This window comes from Danio rerio, chromosome 15 (assembly GCF_049306965.1).
Source record: "Danio rerio strain Tuebingen ecotype United States chromosome 15, GRCz12tu, whole genome shotgun sequence".
In the NCBI taxonomy this organism is placed as follows: Eukaryota; Metazoa; Chordata; class Actinopteri; order Cypriniformes; family Danionidae; genus Danio; species Danio rerio.
Genome location: NC_133190.1, coordinates 34,043,731 through 34,067,535, shown reverse-complemented (window position 1 = coordinate 34,067,535; position 23,805 = coordinate 34,043,731). Strand labels below are relative to the sequence as shown.

The window sequence follows — 23,805 nt, the reverse complement described above, 5'->3', positions numbered from 1 at the left end:
CCTACACGTGCACCAAGTCAAGTTCGCTATGAGTTCACCACAATAACGCTGTGCAAGGGATCAAAATTCAAATTTAATTTTGGCCTTCATGATTATGAAAAACAAAAAGGGGGATAAAATAGTTCAATTGCATTACAGACCACTCTAAATGTCTCTAGATTCATTCTTCCTCAAAGCCCGCAGTAAAATCATGTAAATTGACTTTTGCAGCATAGGGTGTGGTTGTTGTTTGTATTATTAAGTGTTTATTTTATATTATTATGTACTTTATTCATGTTTTTAAAAGTGTGAAACAGAATTTGTTCTGTTCAATGCATATGTTCTAGGGATGTATGTCCCCACCACCATGTCTAGAGTGAATCTACACCCTTGGTACATTTGCAGAAATCACATAGAATAACATTATCTAGTTCCTTTTGTGAACCTATTAGTGAATATTAAATTAAAGAACCATTTTTTTCTTATTGTGAAAAACATCTAAAGATCCTCTGTCAACCATAAAGTGGAATAAAAGTATAATTTTTTAAAGGTTCTTTGTGTAATATCAGTGCAATTAACGTATCTTTATTTTTAGGAGTATAGCATCAGTTTTGTGCCATCAACTGTCCAAAGTTTCACTCATGAACCAATATGGATGGAAACAATTTTTCCTCTCTGATTGAGTGAACAAAGCACTCATGATATTTTCTGTCATGATTTTATTTTATTTATTTTTTTGCCATTGTTTATCTTTGTTGAAAAAATTGACAAACTAACGTCAAGTTGATGAGTTAAACTGTTCTCAAATAGAATGTAAATGAGCTTGCCAAAGTTAAAGTCAAATGTCCCCAAAGCATTTTCAGACCAAATTTATAGTGTTTCAACAACCATGACCTGAGTTAACCTGTTTGGACACAGAGGCCACAAGTGGTCAATTATACTTTAAAAAACTTTTTTTTTCATTGCTAAAAACTCAGGTGTTCCAGCTCTTCTTCCCATAACTCTTTAGATTCAAAACGACATACTGTACAGAGTTAAATGGCATAATTATTTCACATATTGGTAATTTTGTTCATTGACCTCTTTGAATTGGCATGTGTCTAAGCCACCATGCCAAAAAGGTTTTGGTACAGTTTGTAGTCTTTTTGTGGTCCAAAAATCTAATAATATAATAACATTTTATTAATAACATTTTTATTATAATAGCATTTTATAACATTAATAACTAATAAAAATTTTCATGTAGTCATGAGAATAGTCTAATAATCTTTTGCTATGTCTTTCTGCAAAGCTTTGACTGTCTGAGATAAAGACTATGGCATTGTCACTGGTAATTTTGTGACCTACTGTATTGGTCAAAAGTAATAAACCACTACGTTGTATTACTGTAGGTTTAAATAATCATTTCCCTCAGTCACTTTACCATAACAAATTTTTCCAAGATAAAGTTCAAATGATTTGAAAATGATTTGCTGTTTAAATGTTTTTGTTCTCTCACTGTCTGCCAGGAAAAGAGTTTTAGATCTGTTTTTTTCTGCTTAGCTTCTTTGCACTTTTCTGAGCTGTTTGGATCAGAGTAACGGCAAATTTGTCATTAGTCAAATCAGTGGTGTCAAACTCAATTCCTCAAGGGCTACTGCCCTGCACATTTTAGTTCCAACCTTGCCTCGACACACTTACAGTATCTTTAGGTTTCAAACAATCCTAAAGGACTTAATTAGTTTGATCAAGTCTGTTTAATAAGGGTTAGACCTAAACTGTGCAGGGCTGCGGCTCTCCAGAAACTGAGGTTGACACCTGTGAATTAAATTAGCAATAGTCAGTCAATTATCCTTCATTTAAGTTTCCACATTTTCACCTTAGCAGTATAGTAATGGCTAATAATGGCTTGACTACATTTAAAAAAAAAAAAACAATTTTGTTGTTATTTTATTGAATGCTCAGCTATTTATAATTAACCAATTATATTTATTCAGGATGTAGATAAACTATTATCACTCTGAAAGGTTCTATATGATAATGTTAACAAGGGAACACTGCAACAAATCAGTAGTACAGTATACTGTATATATATAGTATTGCATTTTTAAGCAGCTTTATAATGCATGATCAGCTCTTACCTCGTTTAGTGGTAAGTACTCATTAAAACACATAAAATAAGTTATAAATAAAATATAAGTTAGCATGTTTTATTAAATAAATAATTTCACAAAAACATGTCATTCATTCTGAAAGGGTATAAGCACAGCCAGAATGACACTGATCAACATATATAAGTGCTTAGACAGTGCAAAGTGTAATTAAAGTAGCGATTTTCTTCATATCTGCACGTTCACTTTCCTGTCTTTAAGTTTTTTCTTTATTGCATCTTTGATCTCTTTGGTTCTGAAGCAGTAAATCATTGGATTGACAATAGGTGGAATCAAAGTGTACCACATAATTAACATAACCCGAATGCCTGGTGAGATTGCAATTGTCACATCGTGCACATAAACAACACATCTGGGAACATAATACAGACAGATGATCAGAAGCTGAGGAGTGCAAGTTGAGAAGGTTTTAAATCGGGCCTGGGTGTCAGATATTCTGAAGACAGAAATGATGATGGCAGTAAAAGAAAAGATAATAAATATCAAAGGGCCCAACAGAACAAACATAGCAAATGAAAACGAATAAAACTTTTTCTGCCCTATATCTCCACAAGAGAGTTTAATAATTGAATTGTGGTCACAGTAGTTTTGGGTTATTATGTTGGAACCGCAATAGGGCTCATCGAAGGTGTTGTAAACCATAAATGTCAGCCACGAGATACACAACATCCAAATCAGTGCACATGCCAACAGAATTGTTTTGTTTGTTATAAGCACGCAGTATCTCAGTGGATTACACACTGCAACAAACCGATCAACTGCCATTAATAGCATTAAGAAAGAGTTAATGCTCCCTAAGTAGTGAACAAAAAACATTTGCACAAAGCAGCTCAAAAAAGTTATCTCACTACTATCGAAAAAGTATTTTGCAATGGCTTTAGGCAGTGTGACAGTTCCAATAGCAATATCACACACAGCAAGATTGCAGAAGATTAAATAGGTGGGTTTCTGAAGGCTTTTCTCATATGCAATAAATGCAATTATAAAGATATTTCCTCCCGCCAGCGTCAAGTAGACAAAGAACAATAGGAATCCCACAGCTCCATAATACTCTGGATGGAGTCCTGGAAATCCCAACAGGTAGAATTCGGTGATATTAGTGTAGTAGGCCGTCATCACTGAAGAACTACCTAATTTAAACACACTGGCATATAAAAATGCAATAGAAGCGTTGACATTTACACAAGCATTTGACTTCAAGGTAAAACAATACATATAATATTAGCATTTAGTATGAAACAGTTTCTTAAATTCTTTACAGATTATATTGATAGTCTGTTATTTACCTCAGATACAATCTATTCAGATTTGAAGAACATATTGTACCAATTTAAACTAGCATTATTGTGAGTTTGGTGGATGCTGACTGGAGAACATTTAGAATCACTGACTAGCCTGTCCTTTCTGACAGTGCAATATCATAGACACTATTTATAGTATCACTCCAGGAGTAGAAACACCTCCCCCAGAATGACACATTGTTTGGACTTGTCTCATTACCACCAGATGATTATTTTTACTTGTTTAATAGGTTTTTTTACACTGACACTTGAAAACAAAATATTTTGTAAAAATGAAATATGTTGTTATTGATATACTTCTGCACTAAATTTAAATTTCACACATTATTTAACCTTTGTGCTAGCAAACTTTCACTTAAGTTTTAAACCCCATAAATCTTTTGGATGAAAAACATTCTGTGGCGATAGGTTTATACATACACACACTGCAAAATACTGCACTCTTTAAAATGCTGACCTAATACATTTCTACCTGATCTATAAATTTATTTTAAAATTTATTGTAACCCAGCAGTTGGATTTTTCCCCATTTTACCTGTTTTTGTACAGTTTAATATATGGTGATTTTTTTTTAAATTAATGTATAAATATGTATATTTTAATTTATGTTTCATATATTTGAACATCAAATATATTTGGACTCAAAATGCTCAGACCATAATTATTTTTGTTTTACCTTAAATAAACATTTACCTAAAAATGAATACAGTATTTGTACCTTTAAATGCATTGTAGTCAAGCTAATGCGCAAATATGCTCACTGGCCACTTTATTAGGTACACCTTACTAGTACCATTCTTTGCCTTCAGAACTGCCTTAATTCTTTTTGGCATAGAGTCAACAAGGTACTGGAAATATTCTCAGAGATTTTGGTCAATATTGACATGATAGCATCACGCAGTGTCTGCAGATTAGTTGGCTGCACATCCATGATGCAAATCCCATTCCACCACATCTCAGAGGTACTCTATTGGATTGAGCTTCAGAGATACTCTTCTGCATATCTCGGTTGTAACGAATGATCATTTGAGTTACTGTTGCCTTTCTATCTGCTCAAACCAGTCTGGCCATTCTCCTCTGATCTCAGGCATTGGACATTTTCTCTTTTTTGGACCATTCTCAGTAAACCCTAGAGATGGTTGTGCGTGAAAATCCCAGTAGATCAGCAGTCTCTAAAATACTCACCAACAACCATTCCATGTTCAAAATCACTTAAATCACATTTCTTCTCTAATGTGATGCTAGGTTTAAACTGCAGCGTCTTGACCATGTCTACATGCCTAAATGCTTTGAGTTGCTGCCATGTGATTGGGCTGATTAGAAATTCAGAAATAATCAGATGGATTAGGTGTACCTAATAAAGTGGCCGTTGCGTGTATATACTGTTGCTAAACGGGATCCATTTTGTGCTTTTTTTTTTTTTAAATAAGATTTAATTTTAGCTATTCTCAGTGTTCCCAGAATGTGTCTGTGAATTTAAAGTCAATACCTTACATATTTTAACATGACGTGGACACAAATGTGTAGAAGACTTGTGCATGCATGCGCCTTTAAATGTAAAAGCTTTTTCGCGCTTTCTAGATGGAGGCGGGGCCTTGATAATTAACTCTGTTATGATGAAGACAAAACGTGTTTGGTTTTATCGTGTCTACAATATTGACTCTCACATGACTGTAAAGTTCCTCGTCAATACGACAGTTTATCTGCATTCTTTTAAAGCCCATGAGACCAGCTCATTGTATTTTTTTCTGTTGCACTCAAAACCAACCAACCAAACAAACAACCAGACCCTTGAAACAGCCGGCTGTCAGACAGCATCATGTCATGTGAGTATACGTTAAGTATTAAACATTTGCGTCTTTACCATCTTTGTGCCAAAATACATACAAGGTTACTTTACAAATATCCAAAACAGTTAGCTACGTGTGTCTGTGAACCTAAACACATGGGTTCAGATCTTTTCATTAAGTTATACATTATTTTTACGGTATTTAAAGGAATAACAAAGAGAATTTAAAATATGCACACCATATCAATGTTTTCCTCTTAATAACAAGTTTAATGCTTTTAATATAGCCTAACAAGTACTGTATCTCTTGAATAGCAAGTAGCATGCAATGCCTACTAAACGTACATTTCTCCCATAGACGGAAACTAAAAGCAGCTCATTAAATAAATAAATAACAGTACTTTGAAGTGTCTACAGTATTGACATTGTTTACACTACATATGGTTTACAATACATATTGTTTAATTAAAATAATATGTTGTATTATTGAATACAGACACATTCTACAACAGTGAAAATGTATGTTAGATATGTGTATCAATTACAGGAGTGTAATGTACAGTATTACTGCTGAATCAAACTACAGAAAAAATATAACCACTCACTGTTCTTGACAGAACACTGTTGATTACTAAGTAACTTTTAGTCATCTAAGATATTAGGGCAGATCATCACATGGATAGTATAGTCATGGATAGGGCTTGTGACATCACAGAAATCTGAAACAGTGTTTAACGCCTCTTCAGGCTTTTAGAGTAATTCACTTTTGGAATTTGAAGCCTCTAGAGCAGGGGTTAATAGGCAACAAAGTATAATTGTGTAACAACAACTTTCACTCTGAGGATGTTTGATATATTTTAAAAATTTATATGCATGTCACTTTAAAATATGTTTTCATATAAAATGAAAAAAAAAAACACTTTAGAAAAGATCCACATTTCTAACTTTCATTCATATGGATAACATGGATGATTTGACATGGTTTAATGTAAGATTTTTAATGAAATTGTATAATAATAATATAATAATAATAATAAATAATATATCTCTTTCATCAGTAGATGGCTGCAGATCTCTTCTATTTCCTATGTGTTCTTAAAAAATTCACTTTATAAAAGATCCACATTTCTAACTTTGATTCATGGGGAAAACATGGATGATTTTATATGATTTAATGTAAGAATTTTGCCCAGCTTTTTTAGCAGTAGATGGCAGCAAAAATAAAACTATACTTTAAAAATAAAACTATATAATTTTTTTGACTAATTGAAGATGTCTCTTTGCATGCTTTTTCCCAGTTGCATCTAAATCTACATGTTATGAAATCACAATTATAATGATACAAATTATTTTTTGTCTCCTAAAGTTTCCCCATGTTGTTGTAAAAGAATGAACTGTGTGCTGTTCAAATGTGTCACATTTATACCTGAGCTGTTCTGAGCTGTTTGTCCTAAACAAAAGTGTAAAATCTTTTTTTTTCCTTTGTTGGAAGTTTCACTTAATTTTTTTTTATTGTTTTTGATTTTTATTTGTATTTTTTTTTTTCCATTTTCTAAGTGGGGTCTCCAGAGACCACAAGATTAAAGGTTCTATTTTAGCAATATAGGCGCAAAGTCTAAAGCGCATTGCGCTAAAGCACTAAGGGTGTGTTTGAATCCACTTTTGCTCTTTTAATAATGAAAAAATACTCTCCGCACCCTGGCACATGGTCTAACATGGTTGTGCTTATTCTCTTAATGAGTTATGGGTGTGTTTTGAGCATTCCCTTTAAGAGTCATACACTGTAAAAACTAATCTATAGAATTTACCCAATAAATCTGAGGTAACAATTTGCATCGACTTTGGCTGGGTATATTTAATGCCATATATTGAGTATAAACTATTGACTTTGGCTGGGTATATTTAATCCCATACATTGAGTATAAACTATCGTCTTTGGCTGGGTAGATTTAATCCCATATATTGAGTATAAACTATCTGAAGTAAAAAGCTATTAAATACTACAAAAATTGGGTAAAAAATACCTCACATTTATGTATATATTCAACACCTACTTATTAGGTAAAAACTATCTCTTTAAATCGAAGTTTATTAATATCAGTTACCTAATAACAATTACTTATTCAGAGAAGGTAAAATCTACCTCTACAATAAAGACATTTAAATTGGTTATCAACTCAATGTTTTTATTCCAAAAAATCAGAAAACGCACTTAAAATAAAGTGCAGCACAACAGCATTAACATTTCAAGTAATGAACATGTTTTATAACTCGCTGATCTATCAAATATTTCAATAATGTTGGATAATAAAACATTTCCCTGTTTTAGGACATCCAGATCAGAGCAGAAAAGAAGTAAGCAAAGAAAAGGAAAAAAAAGGAGAAAAAAAGGAGAAGTGAGGAGATTAGAGCAGAGCTGGATGTCCAATCACATCAAGATTTTCTTTTATCTAAACTCTTAGACTAAACTTGTGTCTTTTCAGATTTACACAACAGTAACTGACCAGTGGTCTGTTATCCATATACATTCATAAAACAAAATAACTGAACAGTCTTGCTTATATGCAGCACTGATGCACCAAATTATCATAACACACAGAATAAAGTGCTAAATAAAGTACAACAGCTTCACACAACAATGAACAAATAAACCTGTGTTATAACTCATTAAGACAACAGTTTCAAATGTTGTTTCAATAATGTTGGATAATAAAACACATCCAGATCAGAGAAGAAAAGAAAAGTGAGGAGAGAGGGGAGCAAAAAAAGGAAAATAAAAAAGAAGTGAGGAAATCAGAGCAGTGCTGAACGATCAATCACATCAAGATTTTCTTGTATCTAAAAACACAGAATAAAGTGCTAAATAAAGTGCAACAGCTTCACACAATAATGAACAAATAAACCTGTTTTATAGCTCACTAAGATAATTTTCAAATGTTGTTTCTGAATAATTGGCTACTCGCATACAACTCTTTCAGAGGCCACTTATTATATTTTAAAAGGCGAAACCACACACACAACCTCGTGTTTCTGTGCATGTACAATATTAAATATAAAAAAAGATAAAAGAAAAACAAAATACCATCATTTTTTTTTTGTCCTTACTCTCACTCTCGCAGATAGGATCAGAATGAAATAAGCAAACAAATGGGGAAGAGGGTAGGTGAGATCAAAATTGTTCAGGCCACTATCTATTAGTATTCCTTTTCTGTCAATATGGGGGAAAACACAGAGCAATGGAGAGGGCTGAGAAACAGTGGATGGGTCTGTGTCTGTATGTGGAGCAAATGAGGGAAGAGAAGAAAAATATAAAAACGGTCCATTACAACTCCATCAAGGTATGTCCAAACAAAGAATCCCCTTTAAACAAGGAGAGAAATGTCTACTGCATAAGCTTATTTTTGAGGCTGTGGACTTTCTTCAGAAGTTTTGCCCCATCAATTTCCAAAAAAAGTTTTTGAAAAGCTTCAAATGTGTTCTTCAGCTCCTTTGGATATTCAATGTTGATTGCATATATGAGTCCCATCAGCAGTATGCATGCCTTTGTTCGGCTTCCACATCCTTCCATCACTTGGTTTCCCTCGATCACAATAGACAAATCGTCCTCCTCAGCCATGACATTGTGCTTCACAATCACCTTCATTGTTTTGTCTGTGTACTCCTCACATTCCTAAGTGTTAAAAAGAAACAAACAAAAAGCACACACAATTTTATTTCAAGATGCTGTTTCAATATATTTCAGTTTATCTAAAGGAGAGCAGAAGGGAGTAGAAGACAAAAGGAAAAGGGAGATATGAGAGGAGGATCCCTTGAGTTAATCAAGAATATGTTATCAATATGACATACCTGCCATTCATGGAAAAGATCTTCTTGTCTTTCACCGAGGTAGTTAATGAGGCAGCAGACAACAGCATCTCTTTTTTCCTCAATGTTCTGTGTCTGTAGGGAGATACAATTTAGCAGAGTGGGGGGTTATTTGCATGTACTAAGACTGAATTCCGGCCCTGCAATAGACTGGCGACCTGTCCAGGGAGAACCCTGCCCCTTCGCCTGATAAATGCTGGGTTAGCTTAAGCTTCTCTTGACCCGGATAAAGCAGCAAAGAAAATAGATGGATAAGACTGAATTCACACACTGATGTTAAAAGTTAGTTTAAGTTGGTAAGGAGCTCAACTTAACACAACAAAGCAATTGTTTACAAATAATTTAACTTTTAATTCCCTCATATTAATAATTATATATCTGTGAAAAAATAAAATAACATACATTTAAACTGTCCAGCAGAGGACGCATCTTGCAACCAGCTGCTCCTCCTTTGGCACGCATTAGCCGCAAAAGACCAGGTGTGTACTCATCAAGCTTCCGCAGGAATGTCTCCTCCAAGGAAACCGTTGTGATGCGTCTGAACTCCTCCTTGATCTAGGAAGTAAAAAGAACAAAAATTATATGTTAAATGACAGACCAGATCTCATAGTAATCACATGAAAGTATCTTAGTGGGGAAAAAAAAAAGAAAAATTCTCACCTGAGCCTCAGTGAATAATGCTGGCCACCTTTCTTTAAACACATCAACAGAGGGGCTGAGGCTGACCACTTCAATTCTTCGGCTAGAGAAGGTTTTATTCATTTTATCTGCAATTATCTTTGCATTGTTTTTCTTTGTAATTTCACAAATTAATTCAAGTCTCTCTTTCTCCAGTGTCTCTTGGCTTTCACCAGTAGGGTGTGGAGGGAGGTAATTAACCTCTGCTTTTTTGGCCTTTTTTATATTTTTTAAAGGCCCTACATCAGCGGGATGCTTCCTTTTTAAGGTGTTGATTTCAATTTCCGGGTAAGAATATTTTCGAGATCTTAGCTTGGCACGGTAATTGTGCATCTTGTTTTTTATGCGCTGCTGCCAGCCATATAATCCCGCAAATGAACCTGGCTCCCTAAGACACGGAAACTTAGAAACCAAGGCTTCAGCTACTGAGAGGATCTGCTCATTGGTTGGGTAAGCAGTGTATGAAAAAATTACTTTTGCAAGCTCTTGCATTATTGCTGATTTAATACTAGCATCCATGAAGTGTCTTCCAGTGGCATGATACGAGTTGTTTGCCTCTGCAAGGATTAGTTCTATGTCTCTGGAAAACTCTGGTACTTGGAATGGCACTGGCCATGCAGCAGAGCGACATGAATCAGGAAGAATAATGGTATCACTGGAACTTGAAGATTCGCAGTTTGACACCTCTGAGGTTGCATCATGATCTGCAGGGCAGATGTCCGTTTCAGCAGTACTAGCAGGATGGGTGCTCACTGTACTCAATGTAGATGATTCAAATACTGGGTGTAGGTCAAGGGTGATTGTCGGCTCTTTTAGGATCACTTTAACAGTGGCCTTGTCATGCAAGTCAGCAGTTGAGGTGACACTGAAAAACTGATTGTCAAAGTTAATGTCTTGGTATAGCAGTCCAATTTCCCCATGCAATTGGAAAGTTGCAGTAATTATGGAAACAAGATCTTCCAATGTATTTGGAATTCCTGTTGGAAGTTTCAATTTTTGAATGTTGTGTTCTTCTAAAATTACTCTTAACTGGACCGCCATTGTTGATTGTAGTGTGTTTCTTTAGCTGTAGAGACAGAAAGAAAAGAAATTGAGACAGGTTATTAATAGTTGATGAGCTTACTTGCATATGTTTGCTTCAATGTTGTTCTGCCAAAGCAATAAACGGATATTTAATGAAGTAGAAATTTTAAGAAATAATCTGATTGTCATTTTTTTAAGAAGAGGTAGATGAGGAAAGAAGGAGGATAATAAGTATTACAATTTTTTCCCATAACTGAGGACTTTGGTTTTGGTTAACTACACCTTTGAGGACAATGCGATTTATTTTATTTGGAAAACTTGCATACCTGTAAAGGATACACTTGCGGTGTGGTCGTGTTTGGATGTGTCAGGCCTAGAATGGGTAACAGCGGTCTATCAGTGAGTCTCTGCTTGTGGAGGACAGACAAGAGAAACTGAAGAAAGGGTCAAATAGTGAGTGTCCACATACACAGACTCTGCCTGCAACAGAAATTAAAACAGAAATTACACAAAAGAAATGATCAGACATGTACCTGGGTTAGATTTTGTACAGTTGATTTTGTGTTTATCACAATATAATGTAAATAATTACCTCTGGTGGTTATTCAGGTGTTTGTTTAATATGCAAAATGAATTATGACCCCAGGCATTAAAAAAAACTAATTGCAGAATGGTGATTAATTGGGGAAATAAATACAGTAGTTTATCTGTGCTCCTCTGATCAAGGCAGTCTGTCTGACAAAGGTCAGTTATGCAGAAATGATGTGTTATGTGTACTTAACTCACTAAAATAAAGGCATTGCAATTACATATATTAATATCTATGCTTAGCTTCATAGATGTAATATGCCTCATATACCATATTACAAGATTATAAAAAAATTATTAAACACTGATGTTTAAAAAAATACCAAATATAAGATAAAAAAATTATTCTAAAATGTTTTAACTGATCCCACAATTTTTTAAAAATGGGATACAGAGGTACTGTTTTTATGTTTTAAACAAGACAAAAGGGAAGTAACGTTAGTGCAAAGCAGTAGCGCTCTCTCTTGTTCTCCCTCTCTCTCTCTCTCTCTCTCTCTCTCTCTCTCACACACACACACACACACGCACAGCACGGCGGATGCGCTCTTTCACTCTCTCTCTCTCTCTCAAACACACACACACACACACACACACACACAGAAAGCACAGCGAAGGCGCTCTCTTTCTTTCTCACACACACAGCACGGCGGATGCGCTCTTTCTCTCTCTCTCTCTCTTTTTCTCTCTCATTCAAATGTAATCTCTCTCTCTCTCTCTCTCTCTCTGAGCGGATGTTGCGAGTGAGTGGGCGGAGGCGGTGTGAGAGTGTGTTTGCAGCGCGAGTGAGTTTCTATCTTTCCTTTCTTTCTTAAAAGTCAATATTTGCAGTGTATTGAAAGTTATTTCAAAGGTTGAACTGGTGTGTTGAAGACAAAGTTTGTCTCTGTGACGCCGCGAACGCTGTTCGTCAGCGTTTGCTGACAGGTGTGTGTGTGTGTGCTATGGCGGCTGCGATGGAGACGCCGGCATCGGCGTTTTCAGGCGATGCGCCGTTTGAGCGTCTTTCACGGAGGCACGGAATCAAAATTGTGCCAGAGATGGCTTGTTCGGTTGAAGAGTGTAGTTTGGCGGTTGGAGAGACCGTTGGGTATGAGAGTATATTGTCAGCGTCAAGAATGAACAGTGCTGTTGTTATTTTTCTAGACACTATAGAGAAAGTGAATAAAGTGGTTCAAAGTGGAGTAGTAATAAAAGATACATTCACCCCAGTAATGCCTCTTTCTCAACCAGTAAGGAAGATCACATTATCAAATGTTCCCCCCTTTGTGAAAGATGATTTATTATTGGCAGAACTGTCGAGGCATGGAAAAATTGTCTCTAAAATGAAAAAAATCCCCTTGGGTTGTAAGTCACCCCTTCTGAAACATGTTGTATGTTTTAGACGTCAGGTTCACATGATTCTGAAAAGTGAAACAGAAGAGCTTAGTGTGGCCTTTAAATTTAAGGTTGACGGATATGATTATGTTGTTTTTGCCTCATCTGAGACAATGAGGTGCTTTGGATGCGGACAAGAGGGTCATTTGAGGCGTTTTTGTAAGGAAAAGAATGAGAATATTGCACCTGCTCAGGATGGTGGTGGAGCAGTTGAGGAAGAACAGGTAGAAGATGAAGTGAGAAATGATGGGAATTTGACAGAGGTGATGGTTGAAGAGGTGATTGATACAGACATGGGAGAGAAAGGTGGGGATGGAGAAGGCGTAAATGCTGAATTCAGTAATGTGATTGAGATGGCTGAGAGTGTTTTAGAAGGAGAAGGAGAAGGAATGTGTAATGAACTAGGGAAGGAAGAAGAGGTTTTTAAAACCCCTTCAACTAAAAGGAAAAGAGTAAAGCCCAACATAGAAAGACCTGGGAGCAGCAGCAACAAATTTGATGATGGTGAACAAAGTACATTGGAAGACTCTGATAGTGAGGTAACTGGCAACAGAAATAGTGGCAGACTGAGGAGTGATTACTCCTTTGGAAAAATTAGATCGTTTCTTCAAAAGACGAAGAACATGAAAAATGTTCAAGTTGTTGATTTTTTCTCTGATCGTGAAATGTTTATTGAGTCAGTTGGAACAATGATGAGGGGTGAAGGATCTGAACAATTTACAGTGCAAGAGATTTTTAGGCTGAAAAAATTTGTTGCCAAATTGAGACGAGAATTACAAACAGAAAATGGTTTTGAAACAACATAATTATTCTGGTTTCAGTCCTTTAAGGATTGTTTTTGTTTTTTGTTATACTCTTTTCTTAATGGGGGTGATAAGGCTAGGATCACTTAATCTAAATGGTGCAAGAGATATTAAAAAAAGAATGCAGTTGTATGAGTTAATTAAACATAAAAATATAGACGTAATGTATGTACAGGAAACTCATAGTGATTGCAGCAATACCATTGATTGGGAAAAGGAATGGGAAGGAAAAGTAGTATTAACACATACGAGTTCTAGTAGAGGTGGTGGTGCTATTTTGTTTGCTAAACATTTTTTGCCTGTATCTTATCAAATAGAAGAAGTAATAGCTGGAAGACTTGTTATAATAAAGACGGAATTTGAAAAATATAGGATAAATTTTATAAATGTGTATGCTCCTACAAATGGTACAGAAAGAGTTATTTTTTTAAATAGCATAAATACATTATTACAGAACTGTAGAACTGATGATTATGTGTTTTTGGGAGGAGATTTTAATTGTACCGAAAATGAAAGATTAGACAGGAATCATGTAGAGCCTCATGCAAATTCAAGTCGAGTACTTCGTGAACTAATAGAGACACACAGTTTATGTGATATATGGAGAGAATTTAATGGAAATGTGAAACAATATACATGGTTACATACAAGAGAGAATTTTATTTCAATGGCTAGACTTGATAGATTTTATTGTTTTAAACATCATGTAAATGTTGTGAGAAAATGTGAAATTGTACCAGTTGGCTTTACTGATCACTCATTGGTTTTATGCCAGGTTTTTATTGCAAATGTTAAAGTTAAAAGCGCTTTTTGGCACCTTAATACATCGTTGTTAAGTGATCTGAATTTTAAAGAAGTATTTTGTTTCTTTTGGGATCAATTTAAATTAAGAAAGCAATGTTTTAGTGATTTAAGACAATGGTGGGATTGTGGAAAAGCCGAAATAAAATTGTTTTGTCAACAGTATGCTTTCAATGTTTCCCGAGATATTACTCAAGCTATGAGAAAACTGGAGTCTGAAATTATAGATTTACAAGGATTGGCTGAACTTAAAATAGAATCAAGACAAGCTGAGAAATTAAAGTCCAAAAAATCTCTTTTAGCGAATATGCTTGGTATAAAGGCACAAGGAGCATTGGTGCGGTCAAGGTACCAAAATTTAACACAAATGGATGCTCCTTCTAAATTTTTTTTCAGTCTAGAGAAAAAAAATGGCCAATGCAGGTACATTCACTCCTTATGCGCTGAAAATGGTCAGGTATTGACGGACGCAAGTGATATAAGACGGAGAGCCGTAAGGTTCTATAGTGAACTGTTTAAGAGTGAATGTGAAGAAAATGAATTGTTATCTGCCAGTTTTTATGAAGGACTGTCTAAGATTGCTGAAGACTCAAAAGTGCAACTGGACAGACCCTTATCTAGTCAGGAGCTTCTGAATGCCCTCAAAGATATGGAGGGTGGGAAGTCTCCTGGTATTGATGGACTCCCGGTGGAGTTTTATGAGGAATTTTGGTCTGTAATTGGTGAGGACTTGCTAACTGTTCTCAATGAGAGTTTGGCAGAGGGCTCTTTACCTTATAGTTGCAGAAGAGCAGTTATCACACTGCTTCCTAAGAAAGGCAATCTACAGGAAATCAAGAACTGGCGTCCTGTAAGTTTGTTATGTACTGACCTGAAGATTTTTTCCAAAGCCTTGGCCAACAGACTGAAGGATGTAATGAAACAAGTTATTCATATGGATCAGACCTATTGTGTGCCAGGTAGATCTATTTTAGATAATGTTCATTTGATTAGAGATGTTTTGGATATCTCAGACTTTATGGGTGTGGACTTAGGACTTATATCGATTGATCAGCAAAAGGCTTTTGACAGAATTGAGCATCAATATCTGTGGAAAACTTTAGAGTCATTTGGTTTTGGGTCTAAATTTATAAAAATGATTCAAGTGCTGTACAATAATGTTGAAAGCATGCTAAAAGTCAATGGTGGTTTAAGTGCTCCCTTCAATATTAGCAGAGGTATAAGACAAGGGTGCGGGCTCTCAGGGATGTTATATTCCCTGGCTATTGAACCATTGCTAGCTAAATTAAGGAGCAGGATTGAGGGTTTATCATTACATTGTATAGAGTCTCAACATAAAGTGTCAGCATATGCTGATGATGTAATGGTCTTGGTTAACAGTCAAAAAGATATTGATGTTTTGGTCTCTGTGGTTAAGAATTTTGGTTTAATTTCATCAGCTCAAGTAAATTGGGAAAAGAGTGAGGCCTTGGCAATTGGAAAATGGGAAGAAGGTTTACCAGAGTTGCCTGGTCAAATGAGATGGAAAAGAGGTGGTTTCAAATATTTGGGGATATATCTTGGTGACGAAATTGTAAAACAGAAAAATTGGGAGGGAATTGTGGAAAAGATAGAGGGCAGACTTAAAAAATGGAGATGGATTCATTCTCAATTATCCTTTCGAGGAAGAGTGCTGGTGATAAACAATCTAGTGGCATCAACATTGTGGCATAAATTGTCTTGTATCGATCCACCTGCTGGCCTTTTGTCAAAATTGCAGTCAATTATTGTAAACTTTTTTTGGGATAAGCTGCACTGGGTACCTCAAAGTGTGTTATACCTGCCCAAGGATGAAGGAGGGCAGGGCTTAGTGAATCTGCAAAGTAGGCTGTCTACTTTTCGCCTACAGTTCATTCAAAAGCTCGTAAAAGGATCTGATTTGGTATGGCGAACGACAGCTAAGACAATTTTGCAAAGAGTTGAAGGTCTTGGATTGGACGTTGTACTTTTTTTAATGGATTCCAAGAACATTTGTTTGAACGGATTACCTTCATTCTATTGTGGACTTTTTAAAGTATGGAGACTCTTTTCTCTTTGCAGACTGGAAGAAACATGTTCTTTGTTCTGGTTACTTGAAGAACCCTTGGTTAAAGGAGCCAGGCTTGATATAACGGATGAGAGCATGTTGGGACTTACTCAAATATTGTGTTCCTCTGGAACTGTTCAACTAAAACACGTAGTGGATGTGGCTGGGACTGAACTTAATAATGTGGATGCGGTTACCAATTTGCTGAGACAGAGATCAACTCGTCAAACGGCAAAGATAATTGAACTTTGGAAAAAAAGACTAACTGAAAAGGATATGGAGTTGCTAAAAGGACTGAAGGACGGGTCAATAATCCCGAATCAAGCAGATCCCTTTCCAAAAATTGGTCTTACGCCAGACTTTAAAGGGACATCAGGACTTTTGCTACAACTGGAAGGGGTAAAAGATGTGAATTTAACTATGATGCAGGGTAAAACAATGTATAAATGCTTTGTGAAAGTGTACAATAAGAAAATTCTAGACAAAAGGAATGATACAGTGTGGAGAACTAAACTCGATTTAAATGAGGGGGAAAAACCAGTGTGGCGAGTTTTATATAAACCACCATTGACAAAACGTGTGGGGGACTTACAATGGAGGATTTTGCATGGCATTGTGGCAGTTAATGCTTTCATATCTGTTGTTAATTCTAGTGTCGATGACAAGTGTATTTTTTGTGGACATAGAGAGACTGTATATCACTGCTATCTGGAATGTACACGCTTAACACAATTGTTTGACATGTTGAGTAGAGTTTTCCTTAAATGTGGAGAGAATTTTACTCAATCTAAATTTATTCTGGGTGCTGGCTATAGTCAGAAACAAAAAATGAAATGGCAGTTAATTAATTTTTTAGTTGGTCAAGCAAAACTTGCTATACTTATTACAAGAAGAAACAAAATAGATAATGTACATGGTCAAGAGATTTTGATAGTTTTTAAAGCATTTGTAAGGTCCAGAGTTACAATAGACTTTAAGTATTACAAGGCCTTAAATAATGTTGAAACTTTTGCACAACAGTGGTGTTATGGGGATGCTGTTTGTAATGTGGTGGAAGGAGAGTTGTGTTTTGATTTGACGTGGAGTTAAATTTGTGAAATGAAAAACTGATGTAATAAAGTCTTTTTGTAAAAAATCAAAAAAAAAAAAAAAAATCTCACACACACACACACACCCACACACAGCACGGCGGATGCGCTCTTTCTCTCTCTCTCTCTCTTTCTCTCTCTCATTCAAATGTAATCTCTCTCTCTATCTCTCTCTCTCACACACACACACACACACACCCACACACAGCACGGCGAATGCGCTCTCTTTCTTTCTCTCTCTCTCCCTCGGGAGCGCTATATAGTTAGGCCACCCGCTCCGGTTAAAATTACACCAGAGTTACCGACCGCTAACGTTACTGCGTTTTATCTGGAAATTTATTCCCGTGCTCAAGAAAACCGGTCGGGTCCCGCGAAACAGCCGCAGGAATGCAGACCTCTAGCCTGGGGTCAGTTTGTGTATTTGAACACATCAAACCGACGCAAGAAACACAACATAAGTTACCAAGTTGCCTGACCGACGGGCAGACGTTGCTCAACTGCCGGCTGTTGGCTTGGTGTGTGCCGGGCCATGGTGACGCCAGCGACAGTTTCAAACTTTAATTTCAAGTAATGACATTTTAAACAAATGAACGCAAAATAAAAGTGATGTGTAATATCTCATAATTTCAAAAATGACCTTAAATTGAGCTTACCTTAACTTCTGCTGTTCGATGGCAGCCGTTGAGAGGATCCAGCGTCGCCCAGTCACTCAAAAACGCGGGCTGACGCATGCGCAATTTCAAGCAAATAAACTCACGGTTTAAGGGTATACTTTACTGCCTTTATCAAAGTGATGATTGTTACTGTTGACGAATGGGTAGCATATGTAGAATTTACCCATTACTTTTAAATTCCTTGGTTGGCTGCAATAATCAAGTAAATTTTATATGGTTTTCACAGATTATATTTACCGCTCTCAAAAATCACTTTTTTCAGTGTATGCATAAGGCCATGGCACTAGGCTTGGGCAGTATCCAAATTTTGATACCGTCAAACCTCCTCCCTATTTTACCTCGGTATCCAGTATTACTGGTCATAATAAAAAAAAAATGAAGTAAGGCTCAGACAGCGTCACCAAGCTGTTGGCTTGTGCCTAAACAATTCAGAAACTGAAAACCATATATGTGACCTTAGGTTCGCGGTCACCTGTTTGTCTTGTTCGTATCAGAGATCTGTGCAGGACGCTCTCTGTCATTCATACACTCACACACACACACAGGTTGCACGCGTGCTCGCTTGCTCGGGAGCGATATTGTTAAACCACACACTTGCTTTCTTTGAAATCACACCAGAGTTACCGACCGCTCCTGCACTTTATTCGGAAATTTATTCCCGCACCACAAGAAATCTGGTCGGATCACTCGGCCCCCGCCGTACAGCAGCAGGAATGCAGACCTCTCGTATTTACCACGTCACCCTTCTCGTTTGGTCAAATTTTATAGAGTATCGGAAATACTGCCAAACTGCAGGTCACTTGGTGCGCGATTTTCCATCTTACCTCATCTCTCTCTCTCTCTCTCCTCCACACTGTCCTGTGATGACAATCACATACACACATTTGTAGGCATTAAATAAATAATATTTATAGTTTAATACTTGTCTCCAATTTAAGTGCGTTGTTTTTTATGACGGTATAACGGTGTTGAAACTGACACTGTTGTTAATTTTAGATCCCACGGTATACCATATTACCATAATATCGCTCAAGCCTACATGATGCACATTTGCTATTTACATGGCAGACTTTTTTATGTGGAAAAACTGAATGCTTCACTAGCGAGAAATCAGTTTAACAAACAATCTGCAGCATGAAGATAAAGAACGAGCCTCCTCCATTAGGCCTCTTTACGTTCTCTTTACTTTTACTCTTTACTCCTTTACTTTCGTGGAGTAAGGAAACAATGTTTTACGCACTCCACTGAAGCTATCCATTAGCATACATATTTAATTTTGTATGTTAAGCGCAAAGATTTGTTTCAAAGCTATTTCTTAATTCAGTTCTAATTTGTTAACTAGTTTCTAATGACACATAAGTCTGCCAAACTCGACAGGTGGACAAATCTAATCTTTTTTTTATTAAAACAGATATAAATATGCATAGAATAAATGCAACTGTGAATAATAATAACATTATACAAATGCAAATTTTCATGAATAAACTGATAAAAATTCCCTGGGAAATGAAAAACCATGGAGGTAGTGGTTTTTATGTAGAAAATAATGTTTGTAAAATTTTAATCTTTTATTATTTTAAGCAGTGTGTAAGCGTTTGGACTTACATAGGTGCATAAGTAACATGCTCTGCGCTGGACTTTAGACCTGCTTTTAGTTGGTCAACGGCTCAGTCTATTTCCCTTCTTCAAAATAGCAATTTGCTATATAAACATCGTGGTGCAAAACGAAAATTAGAATTTTGCTGGTCTGAAAATAGCAACAAATCACGCCAAACATATCTTGTGCCTTATTGCGCCGGATGTATGATAGGGCACTATAAGTGTATTTTTTTACACTATAAAGTTCGAATAACATTCCATTTTGTTTATTATTTGTATTGTTGATACACTGTGGACACACACCACTGTTTGAACACTCTGAAAAATTACGTTTTACATAGTAGGCCTAGTAAAGTGATCCTTTTTAAAAAGATTTCTGCACAGATTTTGCTCAATAAGTACATTTCATATATAAATATTTGTGTGGCTGGCTACAGCCTATTAACAACCAAACTGGCATGGGTCAAAATAAAATTAAAACATGATGTAGTTTTATGGCATTTTGGTAACATTTTGCACTAATAATTCAACTGAATATAAAGAACTGAGTGAAACGTATAAGCAGTGCTGCATATTATCTATGAACTTACAGCAGATAAATAATAAAGTAATAGAAGTAAATAAAGCATTGAACCATAGATAAAATGCTATATGGCATATGTTCATGCATTATTTCTACTCTACATACATGATGTTTTTTCTACATGTTTTTTTCTTTTAATACATCTTCAGTCTGTTGTATGTTTAGTAACATGGGGATATGATTTAGAGCTTGGCTACAATTTGTCCAGCATAATCCGAAAATAATCTTAGAGCAGCTGTAAAGGGATACCGATTTGTTTATTTTGAAACGGTCGTTTTAAAATCTTTGTGATCTCTTCTGTTCTCAAACAATAGATGAGGGGGTTTATCATGGGTGGAAGCAAATTAGACATCACATTAATGAGTATTCGCAAATCAGTGCTGAACTTCACACCAATGTTGCCAAACAAATACAAAAAACACTTGGGTATAAAATAGAGCGCAATTATCATGAGATGAGGACTGCAGGTGGAGAAAGTCTTCATTCTTCCTTGACTACCTGAAATTCGCATAACTGCAATAAAGATGGAGCAGTAAGAAAAAACAATGATAGCAAAGGATCCCATCAGCAATACCAGGGCATAAATGAGGGCTGGAATACTATACAGTGATCTGTCGGTGCATGCGAGTGTAGTAACAGACACATGCTCACAGTAACAGTGTATAATGGTGTTTTCTGCACAGTAAGGGAGAGGGTAAGCACGAATGACTAGCATTAGGGGTCCTGCTAGACTCAATATCCAACAGCCAAGAATCAAAATAAGAATATTTCTATTTGTCATGATGTTGTGATATTGTAGTGGATAACAGATTGCTGCATAGCGATCTATAGCCATTACTGCAAGAACATTTGAAATAACACCACCTAAATAGTGCACAAAGAACATCTGAACAAAACACCCCAAGAATGAAATGGTTCCATCTTGAAACCAATACCTGCTAATTATCTTTGGTAACATTGTGGTGCTGAATAGTACATCACACACAACTAGATTTAAAACAAAGTAATATACAGGCCTATGAAGGCTCTTAGTTATCACAAACAATGTGAAAAAGACACCATTTTCCATCAGTGTAAACAAATAAACAAAGAACAGAAGTGCCGATACAAGGCCATAATAATGAGGCTGAAGTCCAGGAAAGCCGACTATGAAAAAATCCTTTGCAAAGCTGGTGTTTTCCATTGAGATGATGAATATCAGTACAGTCTGTTCATCTTCTATTAGAAAAAAAATGCATTATTTCATAATACAAATAAAGTTTATATACTGTATATTATAATATAATATAACCATAAAAACACATATCAATTGTCATAAATAATGAAAAGAAACAAACCTGTTTCACAGGCTGTAACTACAGTGCATTCTGCTCTTTACCCTGAGATGTGCTGGTCTCAGTTTTTTATATCATGTTAATTGTGAAGACCATGGCCTGATAAACAGATGATGCAGTTACTCTGGGGACTGTGACAAAATCATCAAGTAGCTCATCATGACTTTGAGCATTAACCACAAATTTAGTACTCACTGTTAAAGTGAATGAGGTAAATAAAGTAGACATCTCTTAAATTTTTTTCTCCCAATAATTGATTTATCACTCATAGTTTTTTCCTCAATATCACTGCAATCCCACTTGCTATAATGTTGTACACAAAACATAAAGAAAACATACAATACATTTACATACTAGTTATATCTGTCACCTACGTTCCCCGAAGTAGGGAACAGAGACGTGTTTTAATGACGGTTTGGGAGATCACTAGATGACGGTCAATAAGAGTAAAAAAATGGGCTAATGAATGCCTATGAGTTGGCAGAATGCACCTCCTCCAAGTGCTGGCAATTAATCATTACAAGTTTATAACCAGCATGTGCAGGAGAACGCATCAGACTACAATCGCTGAAGGGGACGAACATTCAGTTATTAGCTGAAGACCCAGCTGATGTGGCAACAGAGATGCACGTTTCTGCTCCTATTTTCGTTCCATCTCTTTACTGGACTTAACAGGAGCGTCGTCTTCTTGTGGAGGGCTCGGCACAGTCAATTGCCAGTGGAACGGGCTGTGGTGGCTGAGTGGATTTTGGAGCTGTGGGTAGGACCACTTGGTGAGGAGCAGCCAGCACGGATTGACCCGACGGGGGAACAGTCATCATAGCCCGTCGAAAGATGACCTGCCCCATCGTGCCCAGCTGTTCTTTCACCGCTGAGGACTCCTGAATAAATTCCTGATAGTGTGACTGAATAGGCCAGCCTGTGATTTCTGCATACTAAGAAAGTGAGATTTGTTTACGGGGAGCATATCTACACGGTTAAGCCAAGGGTGGCGTTCTTGAAACACTCTGTGGTCATCATCTTCTCCTGGGCATTGGAGGCCGACTCGGTGGTCATGAGAGCATAGTATACCACCCTATGGAGCTTATGCATCAGCCTGGGTAGGAACCGCTCTTTTGCAGCTTGGGCAGTGCTTGCGCTGGTACAGTGGTGCAGGGCAGATGCAGCATGGCCTGCTGGTGTGTGGGCTCTGGCCGTGAAATAACCCATATGCCTTGGGCAGGGGTCTCAGCATTCTGAATGCACGTTTTCCAAAGGAAGGAATGCAGACGTGTGTCTAGGACATTTTGAGAAATTGCTAGATGGCTATCAGTAAGAGTAAGAAAACAGGCCAATGAATGCCTATAAACTAGAGCTGGTGCATTAGGTCCCTGTGCAAAATTGACTAATTCTGAAACTATGCTAAATAAGCCAATCAATGAATAGACAAAAATACAGATGACTGCAAGCCGAAGAGGTATATTACACCCCCTATGAGCTTCGAACAGAAACAGAGACAGCCTGAAGGGGAGGACCCTGTACCACCATGCTCTGCCCCCAAACACGCACAGAGAACAGGTATGAACGGGGGCAGAACAAGACATGGGAGAAAGCATCCTTCAGGATTATAGCTGCAACTAATCCGGCAGATGGACGGAATGTGGGATACATTTTTGCATGAGCATTTTGACCAGCATCCTGTGCAGATAACGGTTCACAATGCGCAGATAGGATTGATTATAAGTCACTGCTCTTAGTGTATGAAGAAGTATGGGAAGCATTACACTCTCCATATCAGCTGGAGGGACTGACTCGATTGCATTCTTCGCCAGGAGGACAGCAATCTGTTTAAGCGAGACCACCGTAAAATACACACTCGTAAACTCGAGAGGCTGTATGGCTGTATGTAATCGTGTAGCTGAGTCTGACCATCCGGATGAGCCGATACATTGAGCTGGGCAGCACTAAACAGGCTGATAGCACGAGCAAGTAGCATCACTGGAAACAATCGCTGATGCACCCATTGTGGGGCAGCTTCAGCATTGGGAGTGCTCACTCTATGAAGCGGCGCATACCAAGGAAGAGCTGAAAATAAGAGATTAGCTCTTACGTTCCTCCCAAGATCCTGTAAAG

General features: G+C 36.7%; 3 protein-coding genes across 3 annotated transcripts; all 3 read right to left on the bottom strand.

The window, feature by feature from the left end:
• Nucleotides 1-2,297: 2,297 nt before the first annotated feature.
• On the bottom strand, nucleotides 2,298-3,344 carry or30bx1 (odorant receptor, family 30, subfamily BX, member 1). The gene is given in 1 exon segment (NM_131740.1): nucleotides 2,298-3,344. A coding segment is annotated over 1 exon segment (1,047 nt).
• Nucleotides 3,345-7,388: 4,044 nt separating this feature from the next.
• LOC101883115 (uncharacterized) lies at nucleotides 7,389-11,189 on the bottom strand. The gene is made up of 5 exons (XM_005157717.6): nucleotides 11,111-11,189; nucleotides 9,744-10,827; nucleotides 9,486-9,638; nucleotides 9,066-9,158; nucleotides 7,389-8,889 (listed from the first exon to the last, which is right to left on the bottom strand). Exons 2-5 carry the CDS (start codon nucleotides 10,800-10,802, stop codon nucleotides 8,602-8,604), a joined length of 1,593 nt encoding a protein of 530 aa, XP_005157774.3. The 5' UTR covers nucleotides 10,803-10,827; nucleotides 11,111-11,189; the 3' UTR covers nucleotides 7,389-8,601.
• A 9,247-nt stretch (nucleotides 11,190-20,436) lies between these two features.
• Nucleotides 20,437-21,730, bottom strand: or30bt4 (odorant receptor, family 30, subfamily BT, member 4). The gene is given in 2 exon segments (NM_203469.1): nucleotides 20,437-21,577; nucleotides 21,697-21,730. A coding segment is annotated over 1 exon segment (957 nt). The 5' UTR covers nucleotides 21,543-21,577; nucleotides 21,697-21,730; the 3' UTR covers nucleotides 20,437-20,585.
• Nucleotides 21,731-23,805: the final 2,075 nt, after the last annotated feature.

Bases quoted from the DNA above. Each gene is read 5' to 3' on its own strand.
- LOC101883115 (XM_005157717.6), bottom strand. From the start codon at position 10,802: ATGGCGGTCCAGTTAAGAGTAATTTTAGAAGAACACAACATTCAAAAA. The intron at 9,639-9,743 runs GTGAGAATTTTT...TTTACTTCCTAG, and splicing joins CATTATTCACTGAGGCTCAG to ATCAAGGAGGAGTTCAGACG. The intron at 8,890-9,065 runs GTATGTCATATT...TTTAACACTTAG, and splicing joins ATCTTTTCCATGAATGGCAG to GAATGTGAGGAGTACACAGA.